Source organism: Camelus ferus, chromosome 13, assembly GCF_009834535.1.
Source record: "Camelus ferus isolate YT-003-E chromosome 13, BCGSAC_Cfer_1.0, whole genome shotgun sequence".
Taxonomy (NCBI): Eukaryota; Metazoa; Chordata; class Mammalia; order Artiodactyla; family Camelidae; genus Camelus; species Camelus ferus.
This window is the reverse complement of record NC_045708.1, coordinates 29,317,196-29,331,688: the sequence shown is the minus strand read 5'-3', so window position 1 is coordinate 29,331,688 and position 14,493 is coordinate 29,317,196. Positions and strand designations below refer to the sequence as shown.

General features: G+C 35.4%; 1 protein-coding gene across 13 annotated transcripts in view; it reads left to right on the top strand.

Annotated features, from left to right (window-relative positions):
- Positions 1-14,493, top strand: part of SCMH1 (Scm polycomb group protein homolog 1) — a 144,988-nt gene that overhangs the window by 52,858 nt on the left and 77,637 nt on the right. For 8 of the 13 annotated variants that reach the window (XM_032493956.1, XM_032493959.1, XM_032493966.1 and 5 more), the window contains 2 exons: positions 1,866-1,936; positions 4,130-4,364. In XM_032493956.1, the coding sequence (XP_032349847.1) occupies positions 1,866-1,936; positions 4,130-4,364 (306 nt within the window). Of the gene's footprint in view, positions 1-828; positions 972-1,865; positions 1,937-4,129; positions 4,365-14,493 lie in introns of those variants that run through there. The other 5 variants (XM_032493961.1, XM_032493960.1, XM_032493964.1 and 2 more) reach the window with 2 other exon arrangements.

Below are 14,493 nucleotides of genomic sequence, written 5' to 3'. Positions count from 1 at the left end.
ATAACAGGGACTGATTACCATAATTGATCTGTGTAATAGAGAACTATGATTAATACTCTAAGTATTTTGGTACCCCAATGCTGCTGTAATCCTTAAAGCCAAAGTGTCTTGGGTGCTTTTGGTCAGAACTCAAACTAATATAAGAAATTACCCTGGACTGATCAAACCTCTAGACCTGTGCTGCCTTATGATTTAAATTAATTAAATTAAATAATTAATTAAAATTAAATAACATTAAAAATGTAACTCCTCACTCACAGTAGCCACAGTTCAAGTGTTCAGTAGTGACATGTGTCTAGTGGCTACCTTATTGGACAGCACAGATGCAAAACATTTCTATTATCACAGAAAGTTTTAGTGGGCAGTGCTGCTATAGATTCTAGAGTTCAAGAATTGCAGTTTAGTCAAATCCAAGACTTGCTATTTGAATTCTTTATTTGCAAGAATGGAATAACAATTTTTAATGTTTTATTTTTCTAACCGCAAATAGTGGTGAAAGTATCCAGTATTTGCTTTAGAGCCATCTCAGCTAAGAGCAAACTCTTTTTAAAATTCTGTTAAGCTCTTTAAATCTTGACTCCAGGAAATACCCATCTCATTTACCCCTGTGGACTAACTGTCTATTCAGAATGATTAATCATTGGCCAGTTTGTGAAATAGTTCAGAACTGACTGTGATTTCTGGACAAATCTGTTTGGCTTGGTTAAGGATGGTGGGAAAGGAACCGGTTTTAAAACAGAAGCTATAAAGTCAATAGAGTATAAAGTCTTGGCATCATCTTTGGAGTGATTTAGATTTCATCATTCAGTGACTCATTTTTATTCCCAGCATCTAGTGCTTTTTGCATGGCCCAAAGGGGCCCTGTGCTGCTCCACTGCAGAGGAAACTTCAAGAAATGCTGGTTTGCTACAATGTTTTAGCTTGTGACAGTCTCTGGGACCTTCCCTGCTCCATCATGGGGTCACCTCTAGGTGGGTATTAGGAGGAGATTGGTAATTGACTTAACCTTTAATAAAGTACTTGGTAATCCTTGGTAGTCCAGTAAGATATGTATTTAACAGCCTGTCCCTTAAAATGTTTTCCCTGACCCCAGCTATGTGTCACCTTAAAGATTGTTTCTCTAGTGCAGTGTTCCTCAAACTTTGAGAGGCTCTAAGACTACTTCAAGAGGCTAAAAGATTCTATAAATGTCCCCACTTATTCTTAGTTATTATTATCAGAAATGCTACCAAGGATCTACTTTTCTCTAAATTACAAGATTTTTGTCATTTTGCACCTCAGGCAGGGATGGCAGTGGATTAGGGGTGGGTGAGAGAGAAACAGTTTTTAGAGTGAGGATTCAAGTATAATCTCACTCATTTTGGTTTTTCTGCTCTCAACAACTCCTCTTACTCCATGTCTCTAGGTAGCCTCTCCTTTATTCCTTCTGAGCTGAGATGGTGGGTTTCAACCACATGGGGTGTTAAAAGCTATCATTTGATGGCAATAAGGGACTTATACAGGAGTCAGATTGTTCAGAAGGAATCTCCTCACCCACTTTCTGCCTCTTTTGTTTTCCATGAGCTTGCTGAATGCTTCTTTGAGACACTGGTATATCTTGGTCTGACATTTTGGATCACTTTAAGGACTAATATGGAAAACACCTCAGGTCATCTTAGACCCTGATTAAAAGAACACTGATCTAAAATGATCTACTCAGATCACCTAGATTCTTCCCCCAGATACTCCTTTGAGCCCAAAAAGGGCAAAATAAGTTTTCTTATGCTCCAAATGAGTCTGAAAATAACCTAATGTTTAGTGTAGATTATATCCTGAAAGCATTTTTTGGAAGTTGACTGTGATAGAGATTTCTGTTTCCTTTACAGGTCATTTTACCTGGGACAAATACCTAAAAGAAACATGTTCAGTCCCAGCACCTGTCCATTGCTTCAAGCAGGTAATTGATTCTCAATATCTTTAGTAGGTGGGAAGCAAGTAGTTTTTTTATGGTCCTTAGACAAGCAAAACATGAAGTGGGAGCCCTTGGGGTTCTCATGTGAAGTCCCCAGAATAAACTTCTATGGGAAGAATATAACTCCAAACTCACTATGAGTTTTGGCAGCAGACATTCTCCCCAACTTCATCCCAAGTAACACTTTTTCCTTCTTCTTCACCTCCTTGAGGGTATTTTGTGGTACTGAAAACAATTGCTAGTTTTTACTACAGCTCTTAGTTCAGGCAGAAAGGAAACAGAGTTATAGCCCTTACATGGTTCTTGAAAGTGGAGCAATACTCATTTCTCTGTATTATACTCCCCTGCTACAGACTTATCTTTTCATAAGAATACTGGCACTGAATCCCATTGGGGAGCGCTTTAGGACCTCATCAGAGGTCATCCAGAGCTTCCCACATAGGATTAAGTGCCCCCCACAATGCACAGATGATGTTGACTATATCATACATGATAGGGCTAGTAAGCAAAGAATTGCACTGCTACTAAGTAGAGCTCTGCATCAGGAAGTTGCTTATATCTTCCTTCCCTAAGTGTTCAAAGGTTATGTCCATAAAAATGTGAACATTCACTTTGAGTTTGAATTTTGTCTATACTGTCGACAAAAGTACAAATTCAGGACTTCTGTTCATTTGAAATAATAGGGAATAAATTCATACTCACACCTGAAATAATTAAAAAAGACAAACTATATTAATCATTTTCAGGCAAGAAGATCAGGCAACCAAGCACAGTGATCTCTGAGAGATCTCTGAGAGACAGAAAACAAATGAGTTGAGCTTCTTATGATCTACTGCCTTAAGACAGTTTTGAGACCATGGCCCCGAGAAGGGAATCCAGGTTAAGCCTGGGAGAGTCCTTAATTTGAGAAAATGGAGCTGAGAGTCCAGGGAAACTAGAATTTGCAGGAGAGACTACCAGAGAGGAGAAAGCTGCACAGAAAGAAAACTACAGAAATCTGCAGAGAGCCCCCTTCAAGTAGTCATTGAAGTACTGTTTATAGTATATGCATATGAGCATCCAAAGCCAAGGGGAAACCCCCCCCTGAAAGGATTAGAAGAATATTAATAGGATAGAGCCCGGCACTCATACAGGGCTCGGGATAGTGCCTGATGCCACTAGCTAGACTGGAAAATCTCATAATTCATGTGGCATTGGGTCCGGTACTTGGGAAGATCCTGCTCAGTAGTGGGAAATGAATGATTAGCCTTAGGATGAGCATGCTCTGGACCTGCCTAACAAACTAAAAGCAAAACTCAAAATGATCAAACTGTCTCCAAGTAACTTAACTGCATCTAGGAACACAGCACAAGAAGGAAATGCAAAAATAGTTAGCTGAGTGAAAGAAAGTAGAGCAAAAAAATATATATATTCTCTGTGATTCCATTTAAGTCTAGAAATGCAAACCAGTCTGCAGTGATAGAAAGTAAAGCAGTGTTTGCCTGGAGACAGAGGTCTGGAAAGGGCTAGACAGATTATAAAAGGAATGCAAAACTTGGGAATGTGTCCATGTTCATTATCTTGATTGTGGTGATGGTTTCCAGGGTGTACATAATGTATATGGTGACCTGAGTGTATACATATGTCAGAATTTACCAAAGTGTATAGTTTATTTTTGTGTCAATTAAAACTTAAAGTTAGTTTTAAAAATAGGAATTGATTTATAAGTTAATGTCAAAATAAGAAAAAAATCAACTCCCAATGGTTAGTCTGTGTGGTGGACATACAAACCAATATACTGAAATGTTCCATGAAGAGACACTAAGAATATGATAGTTTAATAGGATGTTTTCTGAAAAGAAAATGTTATGAATACCTATAGGGTTAGGGACTTGAAGAAGATAGGATTGGAAAGCATTTAAGCAAGGACAATTTGAGACACTCTTGTCATTTACTTTCTGGTGAGTCAGTATTTGATGCTTCAGTGGAAAGTAATTTTTCCCCTTCATTTTATCTTTCAGTGTTTCTTCTGCATGAAACCTTCCTGAGTATCAGGAAATAATCCAAGGGGGGTTTCACTGGCCCAGCTGTAACCAATTTGAGTCCAAAGCATAAACTTTCAGGTTCCATCTCTTAATATCCTTCTGAAAATGCCATTTATTCTTAGTCTGCCTAATCCCCGTGGCTTGTTCTCCTCAGTCCTACACGCCTCCAAGCAATGAGTTCAAGATCAGCATGAAATTGGAAGCACAGGACCCTAGGAACACCACATCCACCTGTATTGCCACAGTCGTTGGACTGACAGGTGCTCGCCTCCGCCTTCGCCTTGATGGCAGCGACAACAAGAATGATTTCTGGCGGCTGGTTGACTCAGCTGAAATTCAGCCTATTGGGAACTGTGAGAAGAATGGGGGTATGCTGCAGCCCCCTCTGGGTGAGTAACTAGACTCAGCCTCTCCCTAGCCAATTAGTTATCTTGGGTAAATAATTACATCCTACTATAGGATGTAATTGTACATCCCGTTATAGGAAAACATAGGGTCCCCTGCCTATCCCTTCTTTTTCATATGGTCCAAAAGAAAAGGCCCACCTAAGGTGAAATGAGCTGTAAAATCTGGACCTCTCCATTCTATGTTAACTTGTAATATCCAAGCTTCTCTCAAGCTCCCTTTTTTCTAACAAGAGACCACACCATTGGAGGGGAGGGTGTAGCTGCTGAGTGATAGAGTACAGGTTTAGCATGCATGAGGTCCTGGGTTCAATCACCAGTACCTTCATTAAAATAAACAAACAGACAAGCAAACAAACCCGATTACCTCCCCTCAAAAAACCAAAGAAACAAAGAAACTACACCTTTCATCCTTCTTTGCCAGTTCCCATTTACCCTGAGAGAAAGAATGGAAGGAGGTCCTGCCATTTAACTTGTCTCAAAAAATCATTGAGCTTTCACCAAATCCTACAGTGATAACAAAAGGTGAGAGAAAAATCTCTGAGTAGAAAGGATGACTGTTACAAGAGTCTCTTAACTCCTTTCCTCTAAATTCTCACTTGGTCCTTGGAATTTTCTCACTTTGAATTAATTATTAAGTAAAATATATTATTTTACTTAAATTGATAAGCCCACTATATTTTTCTCAAGATTAGATTTACCTTTCTTTTTTGCCCCAATATACCTGAATGATTTAGCCCATTTCATCAGTTACTGTCAATCACTATCACAGTGAGTCTCAACAGAGGATGGAGAAAGATGGGCTATGGGCTATACCCTCAGGAGACTGTGCTAATAAATTAATTGAGCATTGGAGGACAGTATCATTTGAAACACCTCCTCAGGGGGTTATTGAACATTTCCCTCCATTAAAAAATTATTTGTAATGTGAAATTTCAAATATAAGGGACACACAAAAGTAGAAAAAATTAGCACAGTGAGTGTCCAGGTATCCTTTATCCTTGATAGCCAATCTTGTTTTCTTTGTACCTGTACACACTCCCTACCCATTCATGCCCAATTGCCTAAACATAGTATAATTTTCTCACTAAGTATTTTGTATATACCTCTCATAGATAATATTTTAAAAACAGAATCATTGTAACATTATCACATGTAAATAAACTAATGATAATTCCTTAATATCAACAAATATTTACTCTGTTTAAATTTTCCTTGTTGTCTGTCTGTCTGTCTATCTGTATTTCTCTCTCTTTCTCTCTCTCTTTATTACATTTTCTTTGAATTAGGATCCAAATAAGAGCAACATATTGCAGTTGGTTGATATGTCCCTTAAGTCTCTTAATCTATGGGTTCTCCTCTCTCTTACCTTTTTCTTGCAGTTTATTTGTTGAAAAACCTAAGTCATTCGTCTTTAAAATTTCCCACAGTTAGATTTTGCTGATTGTATCCCTGGTATCATTTAACATGTTTCTCTGTCCTCTCTTTCTAGAAATTGGGAACTAGATCTAGAGGCTTGATTAGTTTCAGGTTCAGTTTTTTTCATAAGAATATTTCATAGGTAGTGGTATTTACCTCTGCTATGAAATATATATGGTCTGATTGTCTCTCATTTTATAATATAGCAGCCATTACTGCTTGCGGTCTAGATCAGGGGTTGATGAATTTTCTTAAAGAATCAGATAGTAAATATTTCAGGCTTATAGGCCATACCTTCTCTGTTGCAACTAGTCAGCTTTGTCCTTGTAATGTGAAAGCAGCCATAGACAATAAATAAACAAATGGGCATGGCTTGTGTTCCAATAAAGCTTTATTTACAAAAACAGATGGCCAGTCTGCTGGCTATAGTTTGCTGATCCCTGATTAAGACTCATCAATTCATTATGGTTACAGCATGGGAAATTTTAATATTATCATTCTGTCCACATGAATTAAATGGAATATGTCTATTAAAATAAACTTTAATCAACTATTTGATTATCCTGAGATATGTTCATGCTGGAAAGACAGTTTAAATGCTTGATTATTTTTATTTACCAATTTTCAGAATAATAAATTGGAGAACCATCATCCTCCAGAATTATTTAAGAGTAGTGTTATTGTTGTTGCTGTTACTTAGTATCATAAATACAAAGATTCATACATATTTGATGTGTTTTACTCCATTGCATTGACTGCCTTTATTGATTCTTGAATTGTCCCATCTTTGGCCTCATAGGAGCCTCAACAAGTTGTCTCCTAACTCTTTATTATTTGATAGCTTTCTTGGATTTTTGACATTTCAGAATGTTCCAGGTTCATCTTTTACAATTCCTGTCCCAGATATAGAATCAGCTATTTCTTTTAGGTCCCTGGGCTCCTTTTAAGGGGAAATGGTATTTAGAGACCATAATCTGAGCACTAGAGTGCTCAGTGCTACTGGTTTGGTCATTCTTTCTAGATCTTTTTCATATAGAGAGGTAGGAACTGCTTTTTAAAAAATCATTAAGAGTAAAAAAATCATTAGTTCATATTTACACTTCCTGCTAAAATTCAGGACAATGGCGGCTTTATTTACATCATCTTTACTGTCTTAAATCTGTATCTCCTTTATACCGTAAAAAAACTCTCATTCTTCATGTCACTAACAAAATAACTCATTTACTTTATCCCACAATGCACATACAGAAGTCTCAGAATAACAATACTAATACTCTCACCATTATAATAACAGAAAGTGTTTGAGTTATTTGCATTTTTTTCTTACCCTCAAGGGAAGTAAAGTCAGTGTTATAAGTTAATTTGGATTAGTTTCTCTTGGCAGTGCCACCAACTTGATATAAATTGAGATTTATTTGCTTCATTTTATCTTTGATTTTTAGGGATTGCCTTTTTAATATTTTTCCTTTATAAATATATATGTGATATACATCATTTTAAAGTAAAATTTATAAAATGAAGTATATTCAGAGAAATCGCCTTCACCTAATCCCTTTCTTCTGCCATAGGTAACCACTTTTTATATATTTTATAGTATATATTGCATTTTAAAAAAATTAGCAAAATATACCCATGTGAGTGCGTGTGTGTGTACATATATACGTATGTATCCTCTGCCTTCTTATATAAATGACAGCATACTATACATACTTTTCTCAACCTTACATTTTTTACTTAACAGTGTGCCCTAAAGATGACTTCTTAGTAGTATGGAGATAGTCCTCATTCCTTTTTGTACTGTATTATTCTCAACCTACTTTATGAACCAGTGTTTAGAAGCATCTTGATAGGCTATTAAAAAAGACAAGTTCCCAGGGATAATGGTGACCGTCTAAATCAAAATCTTTCCATAAATTCTCCAGAAACATACAGATCAAAAAGAAAAGCAATCATCCACCTATAACTCATGCCTAAACATAACTAAGAATCAAGAATACCACAGATTTCAATAACATGTTGTCTACATGTTCAGGTATAAAGATCTGAAACTGCTAAAGCTAGCACCCACCTCATACCAAAATGAAGAGTTTTATGAAGGTAGAAACTACATTAAAAAGGGAGAGGGCCATGGGAGCCTAACAGCTAGAATCACCCCCAGAAGAAGATAATCCCATCCAAAGTGGGAAATACTGAAAGAGAGCTAAAAGCTACTTGATTAGAGCACTGTCTACTAGAGAATCAAAAGGAAGAGAGTGAATTAAAAGTGTGAGGGACTAGAGATAGCATTCTTGGAAAGATAAACTACCTTTGTGGGAGAGGTTGAAGGAAAAGAAGGAAGCCAAGTAACTTAGAGTTATGCAGGAACAAATGAGAATCATAAAATCAAAAAACATACTAGTCTTCCCAACCCATCCCAAACAAGCTCATCTACTAAAGAAACTGCATTTCACTATGCCAGCAGAAAACTCATGATTTAAGATCCCTTCCAAAATGGAACATCCTGTTTTTTTGCTAGCCCAGGAAAATATAAGACATTTCAAATGATTAGGAAACATCAGTCAACATCCATAAAAAGCTTCTACATGAAGAAAAACAGAAGTAGAGGATTATCATTTTAACTGCTGAAAATTCTACTGCCAAAACCAATGACTAACCAGAGGAAAATTGGCTGTTGCATAACAACCCAACTTGAATTAAATAAATATTGAAAGATATAAAAAAAATCTTGAATCATAAATTTTAGAAGTCAGACTAGAAATGCATAACAGACAGGAAGATGTGAAAATAGAACTTTCCAAACTCAAGAAAAAAATTGAAGAAAAATAATCTCAATTGAAGACTCAATTTCAGGTGTCCATTGGGACAATAGATTCAATAGAAAATATAATAAGGGACATTGAGAAGAGAAATAAAAACAGCCAAGAGAATAGAAATAAGTATTAGAAAAGGTTTAAAAGTATCAAAATGGAACTCTTAGAAATAGAATATAAGAATTTAGTCAACAAAGATTCAATGTGTATATGTATATGTGTGTACATATATAATTAGAGTCCCTGAAGAAGATAAACAGAATTAGTACTTAAAATTGTAATGTAAGAAAATTTTCCAAAAATTAAAGAACACCAGAGCCTTCATATTGAAAGGACATACCTTATTCCTGAAATTGAGCTAGACTGGTCAGCTCTAAGATATATTCTAGTAAAATGATTACACCAGGTATAAAGAAAACTTCATCTAAGCCTCTGGCAAAAAGGCCAAATTACTTACAAAGGAAAGAAAATCAGGTTTACATCATACTTCTTAACAGCAAAATACAAAGCAAGACGAAATGGAGCAGAGTTTTTGAGAAATTCAAGGAAAGAAAATGAGAGGACAGATTTTATATTTAGACAAGCTGTTTTTTCAGGTATTGAGATTATACTGAAAGTTTTCAGCATGCAAGAACTCAGGAAATATTGTGACCTCAAGCCATTCCTAAGGAATCAATTATGGAAAGAGCTTCATCCAAACAGCAAATAATCAATCTAAGATAAAAACAAAGGTAGAGACAAGAGTAGAATATTATGGTATCAATCCGGGTTCAACAAAGGGAGAGAACCACACAGTAATTTGAACCCAGAAAGTTTAATATAATTGTTAACTATAACGGAATTGGAGTAATGAGGAATTGGCTAGTCAAAAGGAAAGAGAGCTCTAAAGAATATAAGAACAGCAGACGTAAGGAGAGGCCACTACACTGGGGCTGAGATAGAGCACCCAAGGGAAAGCCTCCCTCCCCCATCTCAGGGCTGAGATGCAGGCCTTGTTGGAGAGGGCACAGCTGTGGTTTGCTAGATGAGAGAAGTCATTGTGGTGCCACAGCCATGGAACTTGCTAGAAATTTGCCCTCTAGGGTGCTGGGGAAGCTGTTCATAGAGAAGTGTGTCTGTCTGGAGAAACTGCTACAAAACCACTTACTATGGGAGAGGTTGGTGGTGGTGGTGCTGCTGCTGCTGGCCTCGGGATACTGCTGGCTGCCATGCACTGCAGAACATGGACAACAGAGGAGATGGGAGAGCTGCCAAGCAAACACACTGGAACCAGAAAGTAAACCCCTTTCCTCCTGTTACTATGTAACAGGGGACCAAAGGATATCACTTGAAACTGATAAACCAAATAATAGAAGACTAAATGAAGAAATGGGGAATTAAGGACATTATAAAATATGTTAGTATAAAGATAGCCACTAGAACGAAATTCCAAAACTTCCTAAATACCTAAGGAACAAAAAGATCAAGAAACAGACCACACAGAGAAAGAGATGAACTAAATATGAGAAACAGTAAATAAAACGTAATGTGACAGAGTTGAAACCAAATGTGTAATTTATGTTAATAAATATAAATGGTTTTAACTCACCTATTAAAAAAATTTCAAATTGGTGCTCAAAAGTCAAACCCAACTTTATACTGTATACAGGAGACATACCTAAAGAAAAGAGAGTCAGAAAGGCTAAAAGAAAAAGGATGATCGGGGATATATAAAGGAATGTCAAACAGTATAATAGCAGTTCTGATGTTAGATATGGTAGAATTCACCAAATAGAAATTATGTAGATGCAAGGAGACATAAGCAAACACATTAATAGGAGATTTAACACACCTCTTTCAAGATAAGACAGGCCAAGCAGACAGAAAGTAAAGGTGTTGAAGACTTTAATAAATAAGGTAGGTTGTGTGCGTATGTGCGTGCGTGTGTGTGTGTGTGTGTGTGAAACTTTATACCCTGGTAAATGCCCTTCCACCTTGAAATTTAAAACTTTTTAAACAACTTTCATTTGAAAAAGAGAAATATAAACCAAAATTTCAAAATTCCTAAAACATGATAATAATAAACATCACATCAAAATTTTGAGACACAATTAAAGCAGTGGTTGGAAGAAAATGTATAGCCTTAAACACTGACATAAATAAAAATAAAATGATAAAAATTAGGAATTTTAATTTTCAATTCAAAAAGCCAGGAAAAGTTACAATCTAAAGAGAACACAAAAGAAGAAAAAATAAAGATAAAAGAGAGATTAATGAGGTAGAAGACAGAAAAGCAGTAAATAAAAATACTGGTTCTTTGGAGAAAACATCAACAAAATACACAAACCACTAGTTAGCCTAATAAAGAGAATAAAAGGAATAAGCACAGATAATACAAAAGTAGAAATGACAAAGAGGGGACTAACTCTGTGTAAATAAACTAGAAAATCTAGGTGAAATAGGAAAATACTACTTGTCAAAATTGACCCTAGTAGCATTATAGTGTTTAAACAGACATATGAAAAACATAAAAGTTTTCAAAGCACCTACAACAAAGTACTACAAGCAGATTATTTTACAGGGAAGTCCTACAGAACCTTGAAGACCAGATAATCTAAGTTCTACTTAAGTTGTTGTAGGTCAGTGATACCCAACAGAACTTTCTGCAATGATGGAAATGTTTCATATCTTTGTTGTTCAGTATGGTACTCACCAGCCACATGTGGCTGTAAAGCACTTGAAATGTGGCTACTGCAACTAAAGAATTGAATTTTTAATTTTACTTAATTTTAATTGTTATTTAAAGTTAGAAAGCCTGTGCGGTTGTTGGCTACTGTACCAGGCGGTGCACTTCTAGATCACAAAAAAGGTAGGAAATATTCAAATTCTTTTTTTGAAGCAGGTAGAACTTTGATACGCAAACCTGTTTTACACACACACAGAATCTGATGATGAATATTGTTATAAAAATCCTAAATAAAATATTAGGAATTAGAATTCAACATATTTAAAACAATAATTTATCAAGGCAGAGTAGGTTTTTTTTTTCTGGGAATGAAAAGATTTAACTTTAGAAAAATCATTAATGGGATCCACCATATTAAAATAGCTAAGGAAGAAAGTTATATGAACTTTGACAAAAATCAGCACACCACTGAGGACTCAACATTTCTCAGTTTCAAAACTTACTACAGAGCAACACTGTGGGTACTGGTATAAAATAAATACAGACTTACAGATAAGAGGATTAGATTTGAGAGTCCAGAAATAAACCCATACATTTATGCTTAGTTGATTTTCAACAGGGGTGCCAAGGTAATTCAGTGTTTTTAGCAGCTGGCATGGAGACAGGTGGATATCTACATACAAGCGAATGAAGTTGGACCCCACCTCCACATGATATACAGAAATTAACTCCAAGTGGATAATAGACCCAAATGTAAAAGCTAAAACTATAAAATTTTTAGAAGACAACATGGGGGTAAATCATCATGACTTTGGATTAGGCAGTGGTTTCTTAGATATGACACCAAAAGCACAAACAACAGAAGGAAAACTAGATAGATGGATTTAAAAATTCATCGGAATTAAAAACTTTTGTGCTTCCAAAGACACTGTCAAAAGACAGCCTATAAAATGGGAGGAAATAGGCAAATCCAAAGAGGCAGAAAGGAGCTTAGTGGTTTCCAGGCATTGGGATGAAGAGAGAATGGGGAGTGGCAGCTAATAGATATGGGGTTTCTTTTTGGAGGAGTGATGAAAATGTTCTGAAATTAGAATGATCTTTGCACAACTCTAAAAACCACTGAATCATATAAGTTTTATAGTCTGTGAGTTACCTCTTGATAAAGCTGTTATTTTTTTCAAAATCACATATCCGATTCAACAAAACAGTATTGGGAAAACTGGGTATCCACGTGCAAAAGAATGAAGTTGGACCTTTATGTTACACCATTATACAACAATTAACTCAAAATGGATCAATGGCCTAAATGTAGGAGCTAAAACTATAAAACTCTTAGAAGAAAACATAGAGGAAAAGCTTTATGACATTGAAATTGGCAGTGATTTCTTGGATATGACACCAAAAGCATAGCCAACAGAAGGAAAAAATAGTTCAATTTGACTGCATCAAAATTTTTAAATTTCATTTATCAAAGGACACTGTCAACAGAGTAAAAAGGAAACTCGTGGAATGGGAGAAAATATTTGCAAATCACTTATCTGGTAAGGGATTAATGTCAAGAACGTTGTTTAAAACTCCTTCAATTCAACAACAACAAATAAAAAACCTGATTGAAAAATAGACAAAGGACTTGAATAGACATTTCTCTTAAGAAGATATACAAATGGCCAATAAGCACCTGAAAAGGTATTCAACATCGCTAATCATTTAGGGAAACGCAAATCAAAATGAAATAATACTTCATACCCATTAGGATGGTTGTTAAATAGAAAATAACAAGTGTTGTTGAGGATGTGGAGAAATTGGAACCCATGTGTATTGCTGTGTATTGGGAATGTAAAATGGTACAGCCACTATGGAAAACAATATGGTATTCCCTCAAAAAATTAAAAATAAAATTACTGTATGACCTAGCAATTCCACTTTGGGGTATATGGGCAAAAGAATAGAAAGCAGGGACTCAATGAGATATTTATGTTTAGCAGTATTATTCACAATAGCCAAAGGTCAAAACAACCCATGTTCATTGACAGAGAATGGGTAAACAGAATGTAGAACATACATACAATAGAATAGTATTCAGCTTTAAAAAGGAAGGAGATTCGGACACGTAACAATGTGGATGAACCTTGAAGATACTATGCTGAATGAAATAAGCCAGTCACAAAAGGACAAATACTGTATGATTCCACTTATACAAGGTACCTAATATAGGCAGATTCATAGAGGCAGAAAATAGAATGGTGGTTGCAGGGAGCTGGGTGAGGGGAGGGAGGAATGAGGAGTTATTGCTTAATGGGCAGAGTTTTTCTTGGGGAAGATGAAAAAGTTCTGGAGATGGATGGTGGTAACGATTACACAATGATGTGAATGTACTGAATGCCATTTACATTTGAGAAAAAGAAGGGAAAATATGTGTGTATGCACACATATATAATATACATGAACTTATATGTGTTTTATACACTTAATTTTATAAAAAGAAACACAGGACTGTTAAACCAGAAAATAATGAAAAGGTTGTCTATTCTATTGAGAGTGTCTGGGAATAGAGTGGGAAATGAGAATATTCTCTGAGAATACTATTTTATATTCTTTTGACTTTTGAATTATATAAATATTTTACTTAATATATAAAATTAAACAAAAAAGAGAAAGCATATCCTAAAATTGACTATAAACAGAAATAAATTGAACTCTATCAAATGGATATCATAATCACCTTGAAAAAAGAATTCCAACAACTTGAACACAGAACCTTCACAGTACACCCTCAAGGGGACATATTTCAGAGAAAAATGGAACTGCAAAGAAATTCTGATTTTTTTCTTAAGAATGTTAGTGGTTTTGCCATAATAATCTGAAATTATTTTGCATATATTGAAGATAGAGCAAATGAGTAAATCAAGATACAAATATGGAATGGGAGATGAAGAACCTTTCAGTATAGTATTTGAATTGGAGGTACATTATGAACTCTTAAAATAGATGTATAAGTGTATGTTAATGTGCATTAAAATATACATAAATATACTAATATGTAATATGTATCTACTTGGAATATATACATATACATATTAATAATATTCACTTGGAATATACATGTACACATATATATATGTGTATATTCTAAGCTCTGTGTATTGAAAAGGCCTGGAAACAGTGACCCCTCAGTAGCAATAAGCATGCCTTGATTTTGATTTCTAAGTTCCATTCTCCG